Here is a 25,618-nt window from a genome sequence, read left to right on the forward strand (position 1 = left end):
TTTTTTGATTGTCTTGATGTGATTTCAGTGTGAGAACGTGTCCAAGTCAGCCGAGGCCAACTCTCCGGCTCATGAAGACTTCGAACAGATGCTGCTGATCGCTCACTACTACGCCACGCGGTCCGCCGCTAAAGGAGTCGAGCAGCTGGTACGCAAAAACACAGAAACGGTCAGAGAGGCAATCGCAGAAAGCTTTATTTTTACCTGCAATTTACCTGTCGATCGATAATATTTCAGTCCAGTTTTAACAAAAAATGGGGCTCATTCATATGTCCGTGATTAAATTTGATCTTAAAAGTGGACATTTCCATGATCACTCAAATTGTTTTTTTTCCGGCTTCAGCCGCTTTTTCTTTTAATCTGTTTCTTTCCACCCATGTAAAAAAAAAAAAAAAAAAAACTTCAGGGAACGATGCATCTCCCGACCAGGTCGAAACTGACTGGTACATATTCATAACATATGCAGTCTTCGTCTGAGGATGACTCGCATAATCATCAGTATGTCAAGAGAGAAGACGACAGGAAATGCCCACGTGTTTGTGTCGTCCCAGAACAAACTTTTTAATATCAGAGCTCAACTCTCTATTCTTTGCTCCACAGCCGCTGGCGACGGGTTGGCCGTTTTCTTGTTTTCTTCCTGATTTTAAAACCAAAGTCCTTCCTTGTTTCTGCCGCGTGTTTCTCAGATCAGTGTAGCAGCCAAGCTGTCGGTGTCCCTGCTGCGCCACACCGAGGTCGTTCCCGCGGACAAGGCTTTCTACGAGGCCGGTCTTGCCTGCAGGGTGAGTCCACCCATCAGAGGGGAGGAGACGGAGTAGATCTTGAGCCTGAATTTATATTCAGTTTTAGTGTAAGGTGCAAGTTCGTGACCTAAGAATGTTCCTCATACCTGGCCGCTCATATGTTTTCTCCACTTTAGAGTAGGTTCTGAGGTGGAAAGGCTGCATCCCCTTTTCTGCATTTCTGAAATAAATTTGAAAGTACAGGTTTTTTTTAATTACTTCTTTACTCCTATATGGGAAAAAAAAAATCCTTGATACCCTGTGAATTCCCCCAATAAAATGAATAAAATCTCCCGATGTTCCTTGTCTGAAAAACATTTGAAAATTTCACGATATTCCAGGAATTCCACAACTGCATAGTCCTCTAATTCCACTTTTCGTTGGTCTTTTCTGGGCGTCTGCAGCCTGATATAGGTTACGTTCTGCATAACACAACGTCCTCTTCATAATTCAGTCATTTGCCTCTGAAAGCTTGTATATCTTGGGAAACACGTTTCTCCTCCTGAAAGTATTCAGTTCATCACAAGACCGGAGACACGAGGTTCTGTACCAGATTACAGTTGTCATTGTTGTTATTGTAATATTTTCCTCTCCCGGCAGGCCGTCGGCTGGGAGAACATGGCCTTCATCTTCCTCAACCATTTCCTGGATCTGTGTGATGTGAGTATCCCAGCTCATCCGTAGTATTAGACATGTCGCAGTACAGTCTACACAGTATTTCAAAGCTACAACACCTTAGAAAAGCGGACTGGCTGCCCTACAGTATGTCCCACGAATAAAAAAATTTAAAAAATCCAGTACTCTGTGGATATCAGAAATCTTACGACTGTTTGACCGTTAATCAGGTTTTTATGAACAGGTTATAAATATATAACTATTTCCATCATGAATCTATTTGCTTTAGTGATCTAAAGAAAGAAAGGTGCTTTAATTTCTGATTGGTCGATTCCTGTCTCCAGGCCATTGACGAGGGGACCCTGGACGCTCTGGACCACTCTGACTTCCTTGACACAGACATCCCCTTTGAAGTCCCAGTTCCCACCAAACTCTGCGTCACCGTAAGACACGATTCTCTCCGCTCACCGCGCACACATCCAGAACACCCCACAGGACACACTGCGGCCGGACTGATCGACGGACACAATATGGGTTCTGCGTCTCAACTCAGATCTGGCCCAGCGAGCGTCACATTCCCCCGCGATACTGTGCGAGGGTAACAAGAAACGGGGCTTCAGTCAGCAACACGGAGTCGCTGGCGCCACATAGCTCAGCTCGACAGACCGGTCTGTTTGCCCGCCCTGTTTTTCAGTTGCAGAATTCCAGCCATCAGTCTGGACACTACATGATACTCTGCAGGTCTTTAAAAGTCCTGTAAATCCTAAAGTGCCTGAAATTTAAGGTCTAAATAAAGTATCTGAAATACACAGTTTATATTTATGTTTTCATCGTGTCATAGATTATATGAGCTTCGTTAGCTGCGTTCAATCCAAAATACACTAACGTATGCCAGCGTGGTGCTTTACCTTGGTTGTTAAGGCATTAAAATGTTCCTAAACTCTCATCCTTCTCAGTAGTTGAGTAGTTTTGAAAACTACAGATTTACATTTATGCTGCTGGAGTTCATCCTAGATAATGCCGTACACGTGCAATGCGTGTGTGTGTGTGTGTGTAACAGGACGCCCAGCGGGAGCAGATCCGCGACTGGGTGCTGATGCTCTCCATGGACCACCGTCTGGAGCAGGTTCTGCCACGAGACGAGAGGAACTCGTATGAAGCCTCGCTGGTGGCCGCAAACACCGGCCTGCGCTCGCTGCCCTGTGTCCTCACCGGTAATACGCACACACCACACACACACACACACTTACAGTGTCTGTTGAGGACCTCAACCAAAGGGTAGATTAAAAGGAAACTGAAAAGAAAGCAGAAAGGAAACCAAAAAGCTCTTTGTGGGAAATCCGGTTTGCTGCAACAGGAAAACCCAAGACAAATACCAAAGAAAGAATGGTTTCAGTCATAGATTTTGGAAAAAAACATATGAAAGAAAATACAAAAATACTCTCAAGCACCCTAAAGTAGCAAACTCATCCGTCGTTATTCAGGGGTCTTGATGTTTACCTTCTATCAAACTTGATCCATGATGCAATCCAGTCACATGTGACTTTGCTACACACAATATTCAACACCTGTGTGTTTCCGTAAAAATGCAAAGAGGAAGTAAATGTGATTGTTTCAGTGTGAACATTCATGGAGCTGTAGAGTTGTAGAATGAGGCGTTTAACACCGCTCTTGTTTTTGCTGTAATTTGAATGTTGACACATTTTCTATCCTGGACGTGTTTTTGGTTGTTTTCAAAATTCCGCCATGAAATGAAATAGTTCACCTCACGGGGGTTTGTCCATGAACTGGACATTTAAATGTGATATGAAATGTACCTTCGCACATACAGTAGTATACCCCTGACTCTGCGCTCTTCCCGCCTCCAGGCTACCCCGTGCTGAGAAATAAGATCGAGTTCTCGTCTGCGGGCAAAGCGGCGAACAAGGAAGACTGGAACAGATTCCTCATGGCCACGAAGGTGAGACCGGATAGAACGACGGGTCCACGGGCGCAGCCAGCTCCTGCGGAGGCTGTGAATCCGAGCCGAGAACAGACACAAAAGCAGATTTCTCCTATGTCAATAAAGACCACCAACACCGTCTGTGTTTGACTGTGGAGAGGGTCCTGTACTCTCACACTGTTCATTCCACCTTAAAACAACTTTGTACTGTTTATCATTGGGCCTCGAGCGTTGTAAAAAGTAAACAGACATCATGTCATCCCTTAGAGCAACTGAAAAAGTAGGCTGATCCTGAGGATTACTAGGCAGGAGGAGGATTACACACCCTCTTTATCATTTATGAGGGGCTCATAAATTTACAATGCCCCAAGTTTCTGAAGCATGTGCACTGATCCTAGTTGGTCGGTGGACCATGATATTGTGTTTTGTTTTGTTTACTCTTCAGTCTTTTTTGGTTTTTATCCTCCTCGAGTAAAGCAGCGTCTGCTTGCGACCCCTCGTCACGGGTTGAGTAAGCATATGACTTGTGAGCCATTCAGCCGAAAAGTGACCCCCCCCCCCCACCCCGAGCAGATCAGTCTGTTTCATCATGAAAAAAACTGTGCCAGGCCTTTTAGAGCGAAATCTATCCAGTAACTCAGAAGATAGAAGCAGCAGTTAGAGAAAAGGATCTAAACGTGACCCCCGAGGGGCCCCGAAATCCCAGGTTTAGTCCTTCGATATTTGGACAGGTGTCCTGTCAGAGTAGTACTCATTGATTAGCAAGGGTTTCTGCCGATCGACCAACCGTTTTGGCTCTAATGTGTTTCATCTGTGTTCTGATTGGTCGTTGTTTGCGTTTCTCTTCCCCCTGCAGACCACTCACAGTCCAGAGTGTCAGGACGTCCTCAAGTTCATCAGCCAGTGGTGTGGTGGCCTGCCAGCATCTGGATTCTCCTTCCACTGATACCGTTCTGCTCCTTCATCTTATTTCATTACTCTCTTCCACCTTCGCTGCAAGATTTGAAAGCTCCAGGTCTCCGTCCGTCCGTCCATCTTCTGTCGTCTCCTCTTCCTCTCTTTTTCTCTGTTCTCTGTCTCTTCATTCATTTTGACCTGCAGAGGCTCTTTGTGCTAACATGATCTGATGGGGCCTTTTTTCCCCCACAAATTTATTTATTTATATCCACTTTCCATTTATATTTGCTGTAAATTTTATCTCCTTTCTTGATGACGTCTTAATGCTGTTTTAAAGCCTCCTCCGTTCTTCCAGACACGTAATCCTGGTGGAAAAATACTTAATCCTTTTATTTAGTTTTAAATTATTTTTCTTTTTTCCTTTTTTTTCCTCCTTTTTTGCTTTGCAGTCACTTTAATCTAAAAATCTATCAGAATCCGCCTTAAAAAGCCCAATATGTGGAATATGTGTGTAATTACACAATCTAAGCCTACGATGAACCACCCTGCAATTCCAAGAAATATTTCCCTGGGTGTGACCTCGAGTCAACCAGGGCTTTTATCATTCTTTTAGATCAGATTATTATCACAGCGAGAAACACAATATTAAAAACGTTGTAAAATTTTCATAGACTTCGGTAGAATATTTCCGAAACAGCGTTTGAGACCGAGAAGCCAACTGTTCAATAAAGCTCAGACTATTTCTCATAACAATCCTCACAAAAGATTAAAAAGAGACATGAATGTGTCTCCCTGGGTTCAGTTTACACCCTGACGGCCTCTGAGTGTTCAGATTTTGAAGCTCCTGTGTGAGCGCCACAAATCTAAAATCTAATCTCAATATATGAACTAAATCTAATCTAATGATACCAATATCTTTTATGCTTCAGTGCTTTATGGCCGAAGCCTGTTTAAAGGAGAATGTTTTAGTCTGGCTCTCGACGCCTTCTGACTGTACGGCTTTGAAAATGGGTGACAAATATAAGGCTTCATTTAAAAAAAAAAAAGAAAAAAAAAAAAAGGTCAGTCAGTTCCTAAAACAGCTGGGAGTGATCAGGAGTAAACAGGAGTAAACGGGAGTAAACAGGAGTAAACGGGAGTAAACAGGAGTAAACGGGAGTAAACAGGAGTAAACAGTGCATTAGTTGGGCACTATTTTCAGCAGCGGATGAATACACATTTGGTGCTCTGGTGAGGATTTGAGGGCAGCAGGACGGTGTGTGTGTGTGTGTGTGTGTGTGTGTGTGTGTGTGTGTGTGTGTGTGTGTGTGTGTGTGTGGGACTGAGCCAAAATAAATTGCAGTGTGTTTGTTCATGGTAATGAGGGACCATGTCACCCAGCCATGTCACAGTTTTTGAGCCCCATGGCACAGAGGAATCAGATATTTATCGCAGACACTACTTTTTATTTATTTGATCTTTTCACAGGATTTGTCGACAACAACAAAAAAACCAAAATCGGCATTCACACGTTCCTCTGCCGTGTTTCTTTTCTTTTTCAGTCTTTCCTCTTCTCTTTTTCTCACCAGAAGGACTCTCTCTCTCGCTCTCTCTCTCACCCTCTCTCTCTCTCTCTCTCTCGCTCTCTCTCTCGCTCTCTCTCTCTCTCTCTCTCTCTCTCTCGCTCTCTCTCTCTCTCTCTCTCTCTCTCAGGACGGCGTCGCTGAATAAAAAAGCCAAAGGTTACTGACAGATTTTAGGAAAAGACTTTCTACTCCAGAATATATTCTGATACGTAAAGAAGCTTGGCCGGTACCGTACTGAGAGTCAGAGGGACGGTCTGAAATGAGCTCTCCTCTCTGTGTACGTGCTGCTCAGAAGCCGGCAGCTCTGGCAATGCCTGTTATTGTGCGTTTGATATTGAGTGTATTTTGTTTAATAAAGTTCAAATAAAAGATAGTTTTTCAAGCTTTTTCCGAGCTCCATTTTAATGCCTTTTCTCGTGCGGTGCTGTCCCAGATTTCTTAATGTTTGTTAACGTAGTAATACGTGTAAAACGAACAAAATCACGGCCTCAAACAAAGCAAGAGAGAACTTTTGGCAGCATGTTGTAGAGCGGAAAACTCAGACTTTATAACACAAGTAGAACTGAACTCAGCTCCTCCGCGCTCTGCTTTTAATCAAGACTTAATGGGTTCATATCCCGCATGAGTGACTTGAGCTTACTTTGAATAACTAGTGCTGAAAATTAACACTTTACGCGTAGACGAGCAAATAAGACGATAGTTTGTACGGGTGACGTAAGAGCCTGGTGGAAATACTGTTTGAATACCTCCAGGCTGCGTGTCGGCCCTTTTTGTACATTTTAAGGTCTGTTCCTTTAATTTTATGCAAGTGACATTTACAATGAGGTGAATTTGTTTTACTAGGAGGCTACAGCCCTGGGTCAAAGTTGTTCATTAGCTTTGAATCGATTGAAGTGCATTTAAAAACACGCGCACACACACACACACACACACACACACACACACACACACAAACTGAAAAAAAAAGAAACAAAAAAGCAAAACAAACTTTGCAGATACTTTAGACCGAAAAAGTTGGCAGCTCCGATTTTGAGTACACAAGAAGAAAACGTCGAACTGTGATAAATTTGACATAAGCTTCAAATACACTCACGTTCAGAGCGCAGCGGTTAAAAGGAAACTTTAGAGAAAACACTGGTTTTCAGTCCGACAGATTGAGCATAACGCTGGTTCAGAATGAGGTGAACAGGGACGTATTAAGAACAGCTGATCCTGAAAACTAACCTGACTGAGACCAGGCTAGTCTGGATCAGTTTCCCTGATTATTTAGGGCAGATTATTTAAACCAGAATCTCCTAAAAAAATAAGTCTGATTTACTGGTTTCACTGGTACGGTAACCTGACGAAGCCTGGAATTAAAGCACAGTTCTTATTGGCCATTTTGATATTTGTATTTATGTAATTATATTATTTCCTGCATCTAAAATATTATCAGAGCCCCTGATACTTCTCATATCTACTAAAACTGATCTCAAACAGACATTTTCAACAGTTTACACTGAGAGGAGACGTGCAGCGCTATCATAAAGGACTCTCTGTGTAAGTATGGTGCAGTATTATTTAAATCTTTGCCACTTTAAGATGCTTGTAAAACATAACGTATCTAAAGTAATAACCTCCGAAACACGATTAGTTCACGACAGCGTTTTTTTAGGCGTCTCGCTGATCAGCAGCATCAGAATAACTCAGACCGGGTTGCTGTTTGAACTGACTACGCGCATCAAGATCAGCCAGCCATGGATCGCGCCTTTAGGTTTCCGCCGTTTTATCATGCAGCTTGACTCAGCAAATAAAAACCGGACTGCGGTGAGGTCTCAGTGGATGTATTCGTTGGGAGCGCAGGGGCCGGAGCAAGGTGGCTCGGGGGTTTGATGGGAGCCTCAGCGAGAACTGCGGTGTACATAATGCCTTGCTAGGTTCACACGCTGTAACGACAGCGTGCGGAGCAAAGAGGCTGAAAGGATGCCGGAGTTTTAGATCGTACAGGATTTTCTTAAATTCGTTTAAAACGCGGTATTGTGGTAACCACGGTAGCCGCTGTTAAAGGGACAGGGGGCCCAGATTTTTGTTTTTTTCGCTGCGCCCCTGCACGGATGTGAGTTGATCTGACAGTGGAAACACTGGGCCTGTGAGCGTTTCCTGAACAGACAGAACCTGTAGCGGCGTCGGCGAGGTCTTTATTTTATGTGACTAATTCATGTAGCTCTTGTTTTTTTCCAAACAGGTTTACGGTGGGATGCCCCTGCTGCTTTTTGGAACCGGTTCCGTCTCTGTAAGGGAAGACGTGTGTGTGTGTGTGCACAGCATCACGCATAGCGACAGGTACAACACCATTAGCTTCAGTTTGGAAACAGGCAGATTTAAAAGTCTCCCCTGAAGAGAAACGGCTTCATTTGCATTGTGAGACTGAAGACAAAGTCTGTCTTTTATGTTTTATGTCCTTCATTTCTGATAAGTTCTTCTGGATGGATGATTTTTTTTTTTTTTTTAAAGCCGAGTTTTTGTCTTGTTCTTTGTTCCCATCGTAAGAAATACGGCATATGTGTGTATGTTCTTTCAGAGGTCACGTTCTTGTCCGACAAACGTCTCGCCACCGTGTCCTTGAAGTCCACGTGCAAGTAACAAAACTAACTATTCACCACAGGTTTCAAATAGAAATTTCAGTTTAATCCTGCGAGTCCATAGAAATATGAATATTAATAAAAAATAAAAGATTTCTATTTAACCCCCTGGAGAAAATGGGATTCACCGCGAATATTTCACAAATATTTTCTTTCCCTAAAATTCAATTTAACGTGTGTAGGATATTCAGTGTTATAAAAAAATAAATCAGCGTGGAAAACAAGAGGAAGCAACACACAGTGGATCATTTCACCGATTTTATTTATTTCATTGTTTGGCAACTCTTATAAGACACTGCTGTGCATGAGGTCAGTGGGACCAACGACGAAAAATTTTACGTACATCATCAATTCACATCTTAGAACCTGTTCTTCATTTTAAACTGCAAATAATTTAACCTTCCCTCTGAATCCTTCAGTTTTCCTTCATAATCAATACATGCTGATATTTAAAAAACAAACAAACAAAACTAATACGTAAGTGCAAGATTGCAAATAAACATGGTCGTATGTCATATTGATCTGTTTACTTATATTTAAGTACATAAAATGTTGACGTGTTTTTAAAGTGACAGTTGATACACTAAAGGTTTCCACCGATTCATGGGAATTTCTGGTTTACCACTAAATGTTTTAAAATTCATTCCGGACAGAAAGTCTCAGGAAATTTTTACAGAACTTTCAATGAGCTGAAGTAAAAAGAACAACAACAACAACGACAACAAAAAGTCTTCAACCATTCGAAAACCTTTAGATTCAGGCTCAGATTACGTTTATTGTCATTTCACATTAAAAGCACTATGAAATGAGCCTGCAAAACAATGGGGGGAAAAAAAATGTATGGCCGCAGCCCGAGCAGACGCACAGAAGGGAGCTTTACGGAAGGTGTCTTCATATGGCTTAGGCCAGTTTCATGTTACCTTCCTTCCATCTGAGCCACCCATCAGAACATAAGAATACCTTATTCGTGAATTTCACGAAACACGTTCTGGGAACAGACTGACCTTGTGAACTCACTCGACGGGCAATACACACAGTGCAGTGTACAGTATGTACAGTATCCACCGCCTCCTTTCCCAGCAGAGGTGCCGTACATCCGCAATCGATATAAAGAGACATTAGTAGGTGATAACGCGGGAGACTTCCAGCTCTGCCAAAGGGCTCCGCGTCGCCTGAAAGAGAACATACTCACCCACGCCGTTCAGCCCGGACTAGACAGAACTCTGTTGAGACACTTGTCAGAAGAGAGCATGTGACTGGAAAGCAGACGTTATACCACGATTCATTGCTTTTAGTAGGAAGAAAGTCAGATTTCACAGGGGAGCCCGCGCCGCCCCCTCCGGCCCAGCCCCTGCCTGGGAACCGTGAGCGCTCAGTTTTTATTCTGTACCCCAAAAAATGCCCATCTTCACTGGAAGGATTCCACTAATCAAGTTATAAAATATATTCCCGTTTATCCCGTTTCATTGTTAATCCCGCTCTTTCCGTCACTGTCCCTTTCCCCTGCTGATCCTTGGCTTCTACTCTCGTTAAAAGTCTCTTTTAGCTCCGTCTGAACGCCACGACCGAACGGATTTAGTCTCGTATGAAACACGGCCTGTTAAATCGTCGTCCCGCGGCACCGAAGCAGAGCGGGCCAGTTAACGAAAAAAAAAAAAAGCACACCGCCACAACATGGAGGCCTTCGCCTTTCCCCAACAACTTATCCTCGCTTAATTCCCATGTACCGCGTTTTGTCTGCGTTTTTACACGGGAAGCGGAAACGAGCGTCTGGGGCGCGCATTTTTCCACAGGCCTGATCGCGACTGCACGCGCTCAGTATAAGGCCTCTTGCAGACCGCGTCGATAAACAGCGTGACAGCAGTAAGCGGTGTGGTAGTGTAGATTGGCACTGGTCTTTGCTGTATTCAGTTTGCCATGTCCAGGACAAGTTGCAAACCTCATATCGAAGCGCGGTTAGACGGGGACGCCGACCGACCTGCGTGTCAGGCGGTCCTGCCAGACTGGCCAAACGAGTGAGGATGTTCGTGTGAGTCGGGAGGCCGCTCCAGGGAGGGTGATGCAAGCGAGACGCGGCGGTGCAGAGACACACAGACAGAGATTGGCGGTGGAAGTAGCGTGGATGAAGCACCATTTTTCTGAGACACGCATACATCGTGAGACTCTTACTCCGATGTTTTGCCCCGCAGCACCTTCCTATGGCTCTTGAACACAGGAAGATGCTTGAACGTATGATATATAATACTGTGACAAACTATGTGAATTTATTTATTTATTCAAGCAGGGCGGTGTTTCTTACTGAAACTTGTTTGATTGATTGAGATTTTAGAAAAGGTCTGACTCTCTCTGTCTGACCGTCTGTCGGTTGGTCTACGACTGGTCTCGTCTGACGTTTTAAAGCCACGGGTTTTGAGCTTTGCAACCTTCAACGACTGCTGGACCCATAAAAAACCTCAGTTTTGTAAAGAAGGGGTGACGCCTGGCGGGACGGACCGAGTGGAAACCCCCGCATCTGAACTCTTGAGAGGCTGGGGCACCTGTCAGTCAGGCAAACGCTCCCACGAAAACATCCTTTTAAGGCTTAATAGCTTCGCGATTGTACTATAATTCTCAAAATCTCAGCGACACACATTTAAAAAAGGTTACATTTACTGATAAGACCCATACTTCTAATTTTTTTAAGAAGATCACTACTGTGTTTTGAGAGAGCGGTTCGTGAAGAGGCACCATCTAGTGGCCACTGGTGGTACTGCATCGACAGGCTTCTCCGCATTGGTCTTAACTCTACGACGCGGTGGTTCCGTGATACGAACCAGCCCAGAAATCCGCCATCTTTCATCCGGACGGCCGTGTCGACGATTTTGGAAAAGCAACTGTGCTCTCGGTGGGGTTTTTTTTTTTCCCTTTTAGCTGAGAGCTGCGGATCTTCGGTTTGGCCACCGGCAACTGTCTTTCATCACCGCGAACGCTGTCTGTTTGAGTTCAGTGTTGATATCGGGTCGCTCTCTTGGCATTCACCGCGTGCCTTAATTGTATGGACATTTAAATCAAGGTCCGCTGTGAACACGAGGCGAGACGACCCACATTTCTCTGCCCCCCCCCCCAACGCTTTACCACCGATCTGTTTTTACCACATCGCTCTGCGCTACTCGGTTTTCACAATTTTTTTACTCTTCTGCCTTTTGCCGTTATGTTCGGCTCTGCCTCAGCGTCACTTTTTTTCTTTCCCAGCACCAGTCCGTCCTACTTTATCGAACTAGAGCTTTACTGCATTCTGCTTCACCGGGCTTTGTTCCGGTCACTGTCGCCTTTTGGCCCCTCGCCGGGTCCTTCCCAGCGGATTTCGCGACCCTCGCGTGACTCCAGAAATCAAGTTGCTGCCGTGAGGATTTCAGCGCGGCGTTCTCTTTTCTTCTTTTGCGTGTTTGATTTCAAAAAGCGTCCAGTGGCGCTGATTATGAAGAGAATGTGAAACATTTCAAGCCTATTTCGTGCATTTCATACAAGGACCTAACAAACAAATTTCACTATACTGAGCTTGGACACTCCCACTTGGATTCGTGAATTTTCTCCCTTTTACTTACGTCCTTGCCGCTTATACCAAATATGCCGACTACTGTTTGTACTGATGTGTGAAAACTGACTGTCCTGACTACACTGATCCATTACAATGACCAGGTACGCCGACAAAATGCACACAGACCATACTGATTACTGTACGTATACAGACTATGCCAAAGAATCTATGCTGACGGCGATGCTGATTATACTCGGCACTGTGGTTATACTGAATACAGTTACTTATAGTAGCTACGTTATTGTGTATCAAAGCAGCAAACAGCGGCAGCAACGTGGTTTGTTCTCAGCTCTGGATTTCTCAAATGTTTTTGTTTTGTTTGTTTTTTTCCTCCAGTGCTCTCTCTCCTCCTGCAGTGCGATGACAGACGAGCACCTCAGGAGGATACAAAGACGCTATAGTGGTCCACAGGTACGGGTGTGTGTTGTATACATGTGTAAATGTGTGGTAAACTGTCAAGAATATCCTGCTGACCTTCGAGTTTCAAGCCAATGACGAAGCTGACACGCTGCGATGCAGTGCATCTGCCGGCTCTATTGACTATTTGAAGATTAATAACAATGTTGAGTGAATATTCCACTGTGCATGCCGATTACACGGAGTGAAAAGAACAATGCCAGCAGCATTCTGCGCGTTTCACCCGACCATTTTCCACAACAAGCCGAGAACGTGCTTCTGCACCATCCACACGGCCGCTGGTTTCCACTGATCTCTCGCTTTGGCATGAAAATCCGTCTGCAGAGACTTGAGGAGAGTAGTCTCCAGCCTCCTTGGCTTTCTGACCCCTTAAGACAAAGTAACGTCAACATGCAATCTCATTTCACAGGTGAGCGGTTCACAAAAAAATTTAAAAATTCTTCTTAAATTGCTGCATTTTAAGCGTCTCCAGGGGCCAGAAGACAAGGAGGTTAAAGTATCCCGCATTTCACAAGGAAAAAAAAAGCCCCATTTTAACACATTTTGTGCACTGGAAATACGTTTTTTGTTTATTTTTGTTTTTTTTAAACGTAGTATGTCTGTGATCACGTGACCCGTGAGAGCATCCCCGCACACTTCTAACTGGATATCATAAAACGATAATGCACCTCCGATTCCATTAAAGGCAGACGTGATGTTGGCTGAGATTGATTGTCTGACTGAAGCGAGAGTAAAGTCTGCAAATTGATTTTCATACCACAGATGACTGGAAACCAGTAATGGCGTCCTGGAAGCCTGAAAAAAAAGAAAAAAAAAAAAAAAAAGGAACCCATATTTTAGAAAAAATCTGAAATAATGCAGCATGCACGGGAAAATGGTCGCGAGAAATCTAAGTGTGTGGTTTTTAATCATGCAATTAAAAAAACAAAACAAAAAAAACAAAACAAAACAAAAAAAAAAACCCCGGTATGGTCCTTTAAGCAGCACTGCGGTCCATTAAAGCGTTATCCTCCATTATCCGGCAGCAGCAGGAGCAGTCGTAATGCACGTTCTTATACACCACCGCATTAATGACACAGCTGCAGGGGGAGGAAGCTGCTGCTGCTGCTGCTGCTCCACACGAGAGGGACACAATCCTGTCAGCTCCGAAAGAATAAAGAGAAAAAAAGGGAAAAAAGAAACCCATCGCGACATGTTGTAGTTTTCTCTCTCTTCTTCTCACTTGTGCAGACGCACCGGACCCGGCAGCAGCAGCGGCGGCGTCAGGATCTGCGCTGCTCAGCGGCTCCTCGGCAGAGGAGAGAGGAGAGATGGACCCATCTGCAGCCTCATTAACCGCTGAAATGCTAATGACCCAGATAGCTCATGTAGGCTAAAATGCGGAGGGGAGAGGAGGGGGGGGGGCGGGGAGGTGGGGGCAGGCTGCCTTTGTGGGGGTCGGGCGTGTGTGTGTGTGTGTGTGTGTGTGTGTTAGAGCCTATGTTAAAAAAAAACCAAAAAAAACAACCTACCGTACACCTACACGAATGACTCAAACTACGCCAGAATTCACAGCTTCGTAGGCCCACAAATGGCGTTACGGCCAAGAGCTGAGCAAAATACACAGCGCGGCGTTTCTGCCAGGTCTACCTCGATACACCACGGGCCGGTTTCATGTATTTGTAATGGAATTTGGGTGTGTATCCTGGGTGTGTGTGTGTGTGCGCGCGCGCGTGCGTGCAGCCTTTCGCTCGTATTTCAGAAAAAAAAAAAAAACGGAAACGAGAAGTTCCGCAGAGCGCGACAGCACCACTGCGGCTTTTTTTTTCAGGGGGGGCAGCGTTAGCGCAGATGAAAGGAAATGGTAGAGGAGCTGCTGGAGGTTTCAAAAGAAAAAAAAAACACCCCAAAAAACCCACATACACACACATACACACACACACACACGCACACACACACGCACACACACACGCAAGGCCTTTACAAGCATTGGACTTAAAAATGAATAAAACGCTGAACAGACGTGCGTAAAACCGAACAACAATACCTTTCAGCGGCAGGGTGCAGGGTAAATGGCGCAGGTTTCTTTTCTTTTTTTCTTTTTTTTTCTTTTAAGTACCGTCGGCGGGCACCCACTTAAGGTCTGATGCCCCATAAAATCAGCGTCGCCCTCAATAAAATGCATCGATGCAGGAGGTTTCGGTCTGACCGGTGACGGAGCGCTGTAAACCGACACGACTGGCGTGCGCCGCCCGGTCCGCGGTGCCCTCCCCTGGAGGTCCATGCGGGGATGCTGAGGATGCGGAGGAAGCGGAGGGATGTTGCGGGAAGCGCGGCGGTCGCACCGTCCTTCTTCGGCAGCTGAACTGAAAACGGATGGGGTTTTTTTTTTTTTTTTTTTTTTTTGGTTTAGTTTGGTTTCTTTTTTGTTTTTTTTCGCTTGAAAATCTCTTAAAGCACAAATAGTCCAAACCCAGAAGAGTACCAGAGCCGAGCAGTATCCTAAACCCACAAATACCAGGTTTTGTTTGTGCTGGGTGCAGTCGGGAGGTGGATACAGTAGCTGTATGACATGATGGAGGGAGAGAAGTTGGGCGCAGTCGGATGGAGAGAGGAGAGAGGAGAGAGGGGAGGGGGTGGTCCTATGAAAGAGAGGGAGTCAGATGAAGCCAGGTTTTTACATCCTCAGCGCTGAGCTCTGTCCTCCCTCCGCTTTCCATCTCTCAGTCCTCCTCTGAGGGTGGAGGGAGGGAAGAAGAAAAAAAAAAAAAAAAAAAGAGTGAGAGCATCTGCCTCACCGAAACAGGGCCCAGTCAATCTGACTCTAAACTAAACTGACACTAATATGCTGGTTTAATCCAAAAAGCAGTGTATTCTAAAAAGCAACAAATGGGCCAGTGTGTTTTCTAAATAAAAACACACTACATGGCCCCAAAACCCCCACACGTGACTCTTGAACATCTCAGTCAAACAAACAAACACAATCAATCAATAAATAAAAAAGGGCATTAATCTGCTGCTCTCGCAGCCTGTACTCTTCTGGTCTCAGGCTTTCCACTAGATGTTGAACCACAAAGAGTGTCAGTAGGGTCCTTCACGGATGACGGCTGACGAGGCCTGGCTCGTTCCAGTTCATCCCAGAGGCCTTGGACGGGGCTGAAGTCAGGGCTCCGTGCAGACCAGTCTGGGGGAAACCGGGGAAACCGGTTCTTTATGGCCCTGGCTTTGTGCACGGAGGCAAAGCTGGACGCGCACCGTTGTCCAAAAAAGCCACCGGAACTAGAACTGGAACTAAGAGGCCTAACCCGAACAATGAAAAAAGTCTCAGACCAAGAGTAAAACCTTTGAAATTCAACACTTGTTTGCGTTGGGGTCTTGATCTTGGGGTCCGGAAGAGTCCGGGCGGAGTTTCCAGTCCGCATCGGACACCCGCTTCCGCGTGACTCCGGTTTTGCAAATAGGGTTAAATATGGGCCAATTTTACGGCTCAGATTCGACCCTGAGTAGGCTGCATGGCAGGTCGTTACCGGTTCTTTGTCGGCCCTGCGTCGGCATGCCGCTAGGAATGCAAGCAACCCCCTCCTTTTACCTTCAGCTGCTTCCCGCTAAAATTGTGATTCACAGCCACCTTCCCAAAACACTCGCCTCACCTAGCTTAAGATATTTAGTCCAAAATAATTAATACTATAATAAATATATAATTAGGCTACAATGGCTTCTGATTAGGCTGAGCTAGCTGCGTAAGCTAGCTCAGCACAAACACAAGAAGCAGAAGAATAATGCTAGCTTTAATCTTAGGGTCATCAAAAGTGCTTCCTAGCTACAAAAAAAGCTTTCTCATTCATTTGTACTTAACAAATGTACGAACAGAAAACTAGACATTGCGGTTTAAGGAGCAGTTAGCTTTAGCACTGGAGCTGTTTAGCCCATTCCTACATCCAACATTGTGGACGGTGCAAATGTTGGAAGTTGTATTTTTCTCTCTTTTGGTGGAGGTTAACTGTATCCCCCCCCCCCCCGTTTTTGTCTTGCTTAGCTAGGCTCAACACATCCTGGACCAATACAAATAGATGGAAATTAAATTATTTTCCTATCTTATAACAATGACCCCCAGTCTTCCCGTTAAAACGCATTTGAAATTCATATTTCTGAAAAACAAATCCCAACTAAATTCATTAGATCAAAAGTATTTTAGCTCCATCTGTGTCCCTTTCATTAAGATACCGGTGTACAGTAGTAGTCAGTTGTGACTGTGATACAACCAAAATGAGGACACCACTGAAATGTGACCCACTGAGGCCCATCTCTTGGAGCATATTAACCAGAGAATCTCTCCAACTGTCTCAAACCCCTGGTTTTCTTGTTGTAAGTAAACACACATTACCCAATAAGCATTTCAGACTTAACTCCATTTTGTGGCTTAGGTCTGAAGGGAGTGCTCCAGCGGAGATAATAAACCACCGCAACCCAGTTTAACCATTTTATATTGGCAAAAAATCTCAATGAGGTTTTCATAATATCCAGCTGATTGCTGTTTAACTGGTTTTAGATTGAAGAAACTGTGTCCAAAAGCATAAGTGGTTTTTGTCCCGCTGCTTGGTTTTTGTGATGACTCCCACATGAGACAACCATAAAATGAAGGGTACCCTCTGAAAAACATTTCAAATACAAATACAAGACTCATCTTCTGTGTTGGAATGTAAAATTTTTGCACAGCTGCTAAATTATCGATGATTCCCACCTTCATACAGGAACAATCAGTCACCGAAATTAATATTTTTCCAACATGAGCGGCGTTCCTCCAGGGTTCTTCCATATGGCTCGTCATCTGTCCCCCTCCATCCCCCCGCCCACCGGGCATACTGGGAACCAGCAGATCGATGGGGGCTGCTGTGCGCTCATTTGACTGCACAGACCATGAAATAATCAGCGGCCTCCATCTTATGGAGCCTCGTTTGCTTCAACCAGCCGCATACAAACTTCAGTAGTATCCCAAAGGTGGAGTATGGACGATACAACTGGATAATTTGAGCGGTTTTTCGCATTTGTAGACCATTTAATGTGAATGTAATGTATATTTATTTACACAGTGCATATGACGCTGAATTTCTTTTTCATTTGTCATCAAAACTGAAATGTTCTTAGCATAGTGTAAATTTAATTAGCTCAGCATGTTCTGTTGTTGGTATATTTCACTGGCAGTCTATACTAATACAGTACATGTATATGTATTAATATTGTTTTCTTTCATGATTCAGCTTTTATAATTCAACTCACATTCAACGCACATTTTACTCAGTAGCATTATATTTAATTCTCCTTATTTCTTCTTTTCTTATTTGCATTTTTTATCTTTGCTGTATCCTACCGTCTTATCATTTAACTCCTTTAATTTTCCCAAAAATGAAAATTAAATCTGATCTGTTTTAGTATTTTATGATATTTTGGGTTAAATGCTCGTATGATAAAGTAAAACACTTTGTGCAGAAATTCCCTAAGCAAACCCCCTTTCTGCTACATTTGTATCTACATTAGCAATCCAGATTAACGAGAGTAAGTTAAAAGTAGTTTAGCAGTAACCTGAATTTTTTTGACAGTCATGGTCGATATCTGTGTGTAGGCATCTAAAATGCCCTCAAAGCAAACCTTACCATCAAAAAGAGACGGAAACGAGAAGAGCCTGGTGTCGATTGCCTCAAACATGTTGACAAATTCACAAGTCAGGACATGACAGCCCTCAAATCTGGGTTTTTTTTTCTCTCTCATCCATTTCTATTCATATTGCTGTGTCTATTCGGCTCACACCGCTTTATTTCAAAGCCTGTCTGGCTTATGTTTAATATTTTGAGAGTTTTGACGCATCAGAAATTAATCAAAACACTGGACAAGAGCAGACTTCTCTTTTCAAATGGAATCACCAATGCAGTAGTGTAGCTCCACCAAAGGCATTTACATAGGTCACAGTATAGTGCCTCAATCTGATTATAATGAAATGATTGTGATTAAGGTTATAGGCCATACTAACTAACTAACTATCTTTGAGAAACCAACTCTTCATGTATAAAACTGAACCAAGATTTCACATTAAAAAGATGAATTGTAGCTTTGTGTAGCTAGTTTTAATAGGACTTTCATACTTTGTGTCCCACATCCACAATAATCTGTAGAACACAAACACTAAACATTTGCCCAAGTTGCAGGACTGCAGCTCCTTCAGTGTTGTATCCTAAGTCATTGTTATTACTCTATTTTTTAATATGCATTAATGTGTAAGCAGCATTTTACTATTGTAGTTGGTTGAGTATTTTAGCTATTCCAATAAGAATGAAATGATTGTGATTATTATTATAATGATTATTTTCATTATGGACACATCTGCTTATTATTTTCTCAATTGACGGTTTATTGGGTTCATAACAATTCAGAAAATAATGCGAAATGCCATCACAACAACCCAGAGCTCAAAGTGGCCCCTTCACAACGCTTTGAAATGACAGAAAAATTTAAATTATTAAAATGATTAAGAACTAAAGCACCAAATCCTCATTTTAGCTGCTAGAACCATGAAACGTTTGATATTTCTTACACGAAAAAATTTCTTTCAATCGACTAATTGATTTATCGATTAAGCATTTCAGCTCTACTTGTATATACAGTTGGGTAGCTTATTCTATAACTAGAATGGCACTAAGTGGAGCGCATACCTCTGCCAAGGACAATGTCAAACAACATAAGCCAGACTTCAGAGAAAAAAAATTCAAATTCATAGTAAATGATCCGGATCTGCCCCAAAATTTAAGGGGTTCCTCCCTGGTCCATGCCCCGTCTCTACACCACGTTCGGTGCAAATCGGTTCAGTATGTGTTGCGGAATCCTGCTGACAAACAAACCAACAGACAAGAGTGAAAGCATAACCTCCCTGGCGGAGGTAATAATGCATTATATTTTATAAGCTCTTCATACAAAGCGGCATGAGAAGAAAATACTCATGTACAAGTACATCAAATTTGTAGTAGCAAGTACAGTACTTGTCTGAATGTATTTAGTTACGTTCCAACACTGAAAAAGACAAATGCTAGTTGCGATTTAATTTTGATTTTGTGTAAACTCATGTTAAATCTGCAAATGACACTTAGAGCTCAGAGTGGGGAAGAAAGGGCGCAGAGGGTTGGGCTGAATGCAGAGACACCTGTCTCAATTTAAAGGGCAGTCCAATTAAAAACAGCCATATGGAGCTCTAATGTAACAATGACAGTGATGTAAAATAAATAAAGCTCACGTTCATGTGTTTCCTTTGTGAAAAAGCTTTAGGCACTTGAAAGGTTCAGATACTTATTCCGCGCACAACTGCATCAGGGAGGCCTCTGATCGGTCCCAAATTCATCCTGCGGCGGGACAACGGGCCCAAACCTGCAGCCAGAGCCATAAAGAGCTATCTCCAGAAACAAGAAGAACAAGGAAGTCCTGCCACAGATGGTCTGCCCCCCCCCCCCAGAGACCTGGTCTCAGCATCATGGACTCGGTCTGGGATCACATCAAGAGACAAACAACTGTGGCCAGTTCTCCCAGAGGCTTGGAACAACCTACCTGCCAAGGGCCTTGAAAAACTTTGAGCAAGTGGACTGAGGAGAACTGCTGCTGTTTTAAAGGCAAAGGGTGGTCACAGCAAACACTGATTTGATCTAGTTTTTTTGTTTGTTTTTGTTTACTGCACTTTGTAAGAAGTTTATTGATAAAATACAAACTAGTCACGGAATTATTTTTCGAAAACCCTTCACTTTTAGCGCCTGAAACTTTTGCCCAATGCCGTATATGCGACAAACTTTTTGCAGCACTACCCCTGGAGTGGCCCGCGACGCTACCGAACTCCATTGAAAACTCTTAACGGTTTACTGTTGTTTCACTTATTGGTGACAGTCAGCATTTTCAAAGTGTACACATCAACTTAATTCAGAATTTACGAGGTGATCTGGTAAATTCGGCGAACACGTGATGTTAGATAAATGGTGGAAGAACAAGTAAAATAGAAGTTTAAGGGTCATCATTTTTGCAGAAATTCAGGTTTGTTCTTGGTTGGCAAATGCCTGATATTGTATTTTAATTGTATATAGTGTATATTTAGTCGTGCCGTTTTGTTTATGGTCACTGTTGTGTAACATTTCCGAAGCGGCATTACACAAGCCCGGCGTTTAGGTTAGGTAATGTAGCTGTTATGCCGCGAAGCTAACCGGGCTGGCCCACAGTGCGCTGCGGGAGTGTGTCGGTGCCGCCGCGGGTTCAATGGTCTCCTCCTCCAGGCTTCGTCTAGTTTGGCGTCATTTCGTTAACAGTGGGATGGGAGACATGGCCGCTAAAGCCCAGATGCCGACTCCGGAGACAGCGCTGCCCGGGCGGACTGACAGCATCAGGGTCTCGGGTAAGACTCGCCGGGCCGGGCCGGCTTTAGCACGTTAGCTTCTGTAGCAACGCGACACAACTTCGTGGCAGCCGGTAGCAAACCGAAATGGACAGTTCGCCGGTGTGTTTTGTGTCCTGCTTGTCTTTGCTCAACGTTTGGCGGCGTTGCCTTCCTCACACGACAGAAACGGCTCCAGTTATAAAGCCACAACCAAGTAAAAAAATAAATAAATAAACGTTGCTTTAGCCGCTAGCACCTGCCGTTACTATCCTGTCAATTTGTCCACACAACACTGCGGTAGCCTGCTGCTCAAACTAGAACAAGAACAAACGTTTGCCCCCAACTCAGGTGTCCACACCCGCCTTCCCCCAAAGTAAAACTCTATTAAAAAAAAAAAAAAAGTGAATTATAACACATAGTCACAACAACACCACGCATAGCCACGAAGACATTGCTGATTAAAAACCTACAAACTCTCGACCCCTAAACTTTTCATAACGTCCACATAAATATAAGACGTTAGGTGCAAACCTGTCCAAGGCACATAACAGTACAACCCCTCCACAGATGAACGAAAATATGTTTAGGTGTGTCAGATTTATGTTGGTATGGCGAACCAGAACCAGTTTCGTACAAGTAATCCCCCCCCCCCCGAAGTAATACATGTTGTATGAGTATACCAGTAATGCCCTCTGTTATGTCTTCTGGGAAGCAAGGCAAGGACTAATTGGTCTGAAGTGTCTGGCAGTGGAGAGGATCGTTGGAAACGGAGGAAATCAAAAAAAAAAAAATCCCAGATTGAGGAAAAAAACAAAAATTGTGTCGGTGTCACTGGAACGAGAAGCAGCAGCTCTTGGGGAACGGAATAGTAGACACTTTGACTCTAACCAGGTCTTTCTTCGTGCCAGTTTAGATCAGTTTGCTGGTGGTCTGTCTGCCCGTTCTGGGTTTTTCCCTTTTTGCTTTGCCTTCTCTGTTGCTTGAAGCAGCTTGCGATTGAGATCCCGAACGCTTGACGTACCTGCTACCTGGAAGATCTGTTGGCTTTTGTGTGCGAGCCTGCTGCTGATTTGTTTTGATGGAGGAGGGTATCGCTCAGCCTCCTTTGACCTCTAGTGAGGGCGCCGGTGTTTTCCATATTGTCCCCCCACCGTTACAGTTGTGAAGTATACACAAGCTGTTCTGCTAGATAACTGTCACAATCACAGCCCACTGTTGGATGTCAACCCAAATTAAAAGGTTATAATGCTACATTGTCAATGCACAGTATTTGTAATCCTCACTTTACCGACTTTGCGATCATGCAACCCTCCTGACGCTCAGTGACGCAATGTGTTCTGCATTACATCAGAAAACTCTTCACACGTCAAACAAAAATTTCCAATAACTTGTTTTATTAGTCTATGATGACAATTTTCAGAATCCTATTTAAATGAATATAAAGATATTATCTATCAAGATAATATTGACATAATAAGGATATTGGCAGTTGACATCTGATATAATGAGCTTTAATTAAAGCTCATAAATATAAATACTGGCTTTTAACAATCCTTGCACCTGTTGATTTATTTTATCTATTGGAAAAGATAACTGTCACTCTAAACATGCAAATGACTAAGATAAAAGTGTGTATATGTGTGTGAGAGGGAGTCAGAGAGTTTTCTGTGTGTATAAACAGACCAAAAGCAGCACTCAGTTGGCAGCCAGTGCAGTTGGCACCGACCCGGACCCTCTTCACTACAAGTGAGGGCACTGAGTCTTGGCACATGATGAATAGATCTGCACTGGCACTGATGAAAGACCCTAGACACACACACTTATACACTCAGACACACACACACACACACACACACACACACACACACACACACACACACACACACACACACTCACAGACACAGACAGTCATTACCTTTTAACATTATAAAGGGAAAGATGACTAAAATAGTAGTAAGTGTAAGGGTAATGTGGTGAAGACAGTGTTGATGGTACTGATTCGGTGTTATTTGGTTCAGCGTTAAAGAGACAGAGAGAAATGGTAAGAAGAGGAGTTTACAGAATGAAATGTTTGAGTGCTTTTAAATGAGTCTTTTATACTTAGTTTGGATTGATTTACCCAAAATGTGTAAATATCTTTAGCTGGAGCGGAGGGGTTTGGACTGGGGGAAGGAAGATGCGGGAGTGGAGGGGTTAGGAGGGCGGGGGTCCACTGCGAAAGGACGAACGGGATGGACGCAAGGGTTCAGACGGAGTGGCAGACATGCTGGAGCATCGCCAAAGCTTCTCGGGAACGCTACCACAATCGAGAGAGAGACGAAGAAAGAGAGCGGAGAGGAGAGGAAAAAGCCATGCCTCGAGTGGAGAGACTTGGCAGGGCTTCCCCTCCTTTGTCTGTCTGGCTCAGGGCTGCAGCGCCAGAGGAAATCAAGAAATGTCCAGGCATGGTTGTGGTGGTGGTGGATGGGGAGAAGCTCTACCTCGCTTCCGAAAAGACGAGGGAGGAAAAAGTGCTTCCAACGGACTGAAAACTCTGCCTCTGAAAGGGCTATGGAAATTAAAAAAAACAAACAAAAAAAACAAAAAAACAAAACAAGCCATTTCCCTTTTTTATTTTAAATGAAATTCTGCATTGGAGCGATTGGACCTGACCAGGTTTCGGAGACTAAATGTAACGTGACCACAATATCGCATGAGCTGACCTGCGATTTTAATGGTAACAGAGAAGAGAATATTGTATTTGTGTTTTTTGGAGAGCCAAACAACATCTCAGAACTGGACAAGGGCGGATTTTTGACTTTCAACGAGTCCACTAGTAGCCAGAGGAAGGCCAACTGCGTGCCAAGCAAGAGGTCTGTGTATGAATGCTTGTTGGGCTTTGAAACATATTTCCCAGAACATGTGTATTTGTGTTTAAGTGTCTTGGGAAGATATCAATTTCATGAAATGTTCGTATGCGAGATGAAACGAAAAGAGAAGTCGGCTGTGTTTTTCGTTAATCTTGAGTATCTGGCGTTTCTGGAAACTGATCCAAAGGATACAAAGCAGGCCAAGCCAGGCCAGAAGCCTAAGCACAAGACTAGAAGTGTGGATTGTTACATTTGTTGACCTCTATAGTATTTTTTACGCAGTTGAGTTGGTTGCTGTTGAACTGTAATCTTTGGATTTTAGATTCAGAATTATGCTGGCAGGATAATAGATTGGACTCAAAGTACAGTGGAAACACTAGCTGCCACAACAATCTTGCCTCAAAGGTCAGTTTAGTAGCTGTTCTTTTAAGCCTATCAAATGATCTTCATCAGCAAATGGAGTTTGTCTTGCTGTTGTGGATTTGTAAATGTTTGAAATTTAAATTTTTCTGAGCGCTTCTCGTCTCTGTTAGCTAAAATGTTTAGATTTTAAATTTACTTCCGGGCTTGGAAAAAGCAGTTGACCGAAATAATCTAAATAATCTCACCGCAGTGATGTCCGTTTAGTAGTCGTGGCGCTTTCGATTGTAAATCATAGATATCAGGGTCATAAATAATAGGATGAAGGCGTCAGTCTATTTGATAGCCAATGTGATTGAAACTAACATAACTCAAATATGATTTTGAGTAGCTTGCTACTTTAAAATGTCATGTAACTTTGTCAACAGTCTGGATATTGAACACACAAATAGTTTAAAAAAAAATCATGCACGGGCACTTTTTGAAAATTAATTATAAGAAAAATGCTTTCAATAAGGGCTACAGTTATTATTTAAATCGAGTATTTTCTCAATTAACAGATGAGTAATTTTGTCTGTAAAATGTCAGTGAAAAATGTCCATAACAAGTTTCCATGGTCCAAGGTGGATTCTTTAAAGAGAGAGTAAGCGATTTTCGAGCAGGACTGTCTATATTTGAACACAACAGCAAAACAAATGCACCCCTCCCTTCAGTGCTCCTTTGGAAGCTCCGCCTCCCGAATCCATGGACGCACATCGCCAAGGCAACGACACAATGGTGGAATCCAGGGGGTCTTATACGGTGTGGAAGTGCATACTCTAAAACAAAAATAAAACCTTACAATACAAAATGTCATCAAACAAACCAATATGCACACAAACACAGCACCCAAAACGAAACGGAGTAAAAACTAGCGAGAGTTAGATTATTAGCGAGAGTTTAGAGTGTTTTTACCAAACTATCTTGACAGAAGAGAGGACTGTAGGTTTGTAGCTAAGCTAACAAGGAAAGTAACGTTACCTGGCATAGCATTTCGAGGTCCGCATCCAACCAAATCAATCCACTGTGCTAGCAAACTTATTTTTATAGGTCTTTATGGCCATAAAATCTTTTCTCACGTTGTACGGACAAATACCATGATATAGAGGGGAAAAAAACAAGGCAGCAAACTGACGCTACAGTTGCTACTGCAAAGCTAACATGCAGAGAGGACGAGACAGTTTCCCAGAGCCAGCACGCCAGCTGCAGACAGCGATACTCGCAAATCTCGTGCTACTATGGCTAACGTCACAGCAACAGGGTATCTTGGCAAACCAGAAAGTAAGCCGAATGTCCGTGGGCAAGTAATTTAACCTCACCAGACACACAAATGTGTTACCAGTACCTGCTTGCTAACTAACCAATTGGGATTAGCTATCACAAACATTAGCAAATGGGACAAAACAATACTGACCTATTGGCTCTGTGAAACATAACAAAACTAATGTTTTACACACTTGTCAAGCAGAAACAGAGCAACCTCTGCATCCGTCTTCATGCCTTTCAACTTTCGGAGGTCGCTCCACCATGGTCGCCCGGTTTTTACCGGCCCCATCAGTCTCTTTACCGGCCCTCCC

The 25,618-nt window shown here is 43.5% G+C and overlaps 2 protein-coding genes across 6 annotated transcripts in view; both read left to right on the top strand.

Annotated features, from left to right (window-relative positions):
• The window catches only part of ift172 (intraflagellar transport 172), a 43,053-nt gene extending 37,762 nt beyond the window's left edge, over window positions 1–5,291 (top strand). The window contains exons 42-48 of the mRNA XM_040126060.1: window positions 29–148; window positions 687–782; window positions 1,383–1,442; window positions 1,742–1,840; window positions 2,458–2,611; window positions 3,266–3,357; window positions 4,196–5,291. Coding sequence (XP_039981994.1) covers window positions 29–148; window positions 687–782; window positions 1,383–1,442; window positions 1,742–1,840; window positions 2,458–2,611; window positions 3,266–3,357; window positions 4,196–4,285 — 711 coding nt within the window. The 3' untranslated portion in view covers window positions 4,286–5,291. The remainder of the gene's footprint in view (window positions 1–28; window positions 149–686; window positions 783–1,382; window positions 1,443–1,741; window positions 1,841–2,457; window positions 2,612–3,265; window positions 3,358–4,195) is intronic.
• Window positions 5,292–19,965: 14,674 nt separating this feature from the next.
• msra (methionine sulfoxide reductase A) overlaps window positions 19,966–25,618 on the top strand; it is a 45,803-nt gene continuing 40,150 nt past the window's right edge. For 2 of the 5 annotated variants that reach the window (XM_040124451.1, XM_040124450.1), the window contains exon 1: window positions 20,497–20,811. In XM_040124451.1, coding sequence (XP_039980385.1) covers window positions 20,676–20,811 — 136 coding nt within the window. In that variant the 5' untranslated portion in view covers window positions 20,497–20,675. Of the gene's footprint in view, window positions 20,457–20,496; window positions 20,812–23,577; window positions 23,646–25,618 lie in introns of those variants that run through there. The other 3 variants (XM_040124453.1, XM_040124449.1, XM_040124454.1) reach the window with 3 other exon arrangements.

This window comes from Xiphias gladius, chromosome 4 (assembly GCF_016859285.1).
Source record: "Xiphias gladius isolate SHS-SW01 ecotype Sanya breed wild chromosome 4, ASM1685928v1, whole genome shotgun sequence".
Taxonomy (NCBI): domain Eukaryota; kingdom Metazoa; phylum Chordata; class Actinopteri; order Istiophoriformes; family Xiphiidae; genus Xiphias; species Xiphias gladius.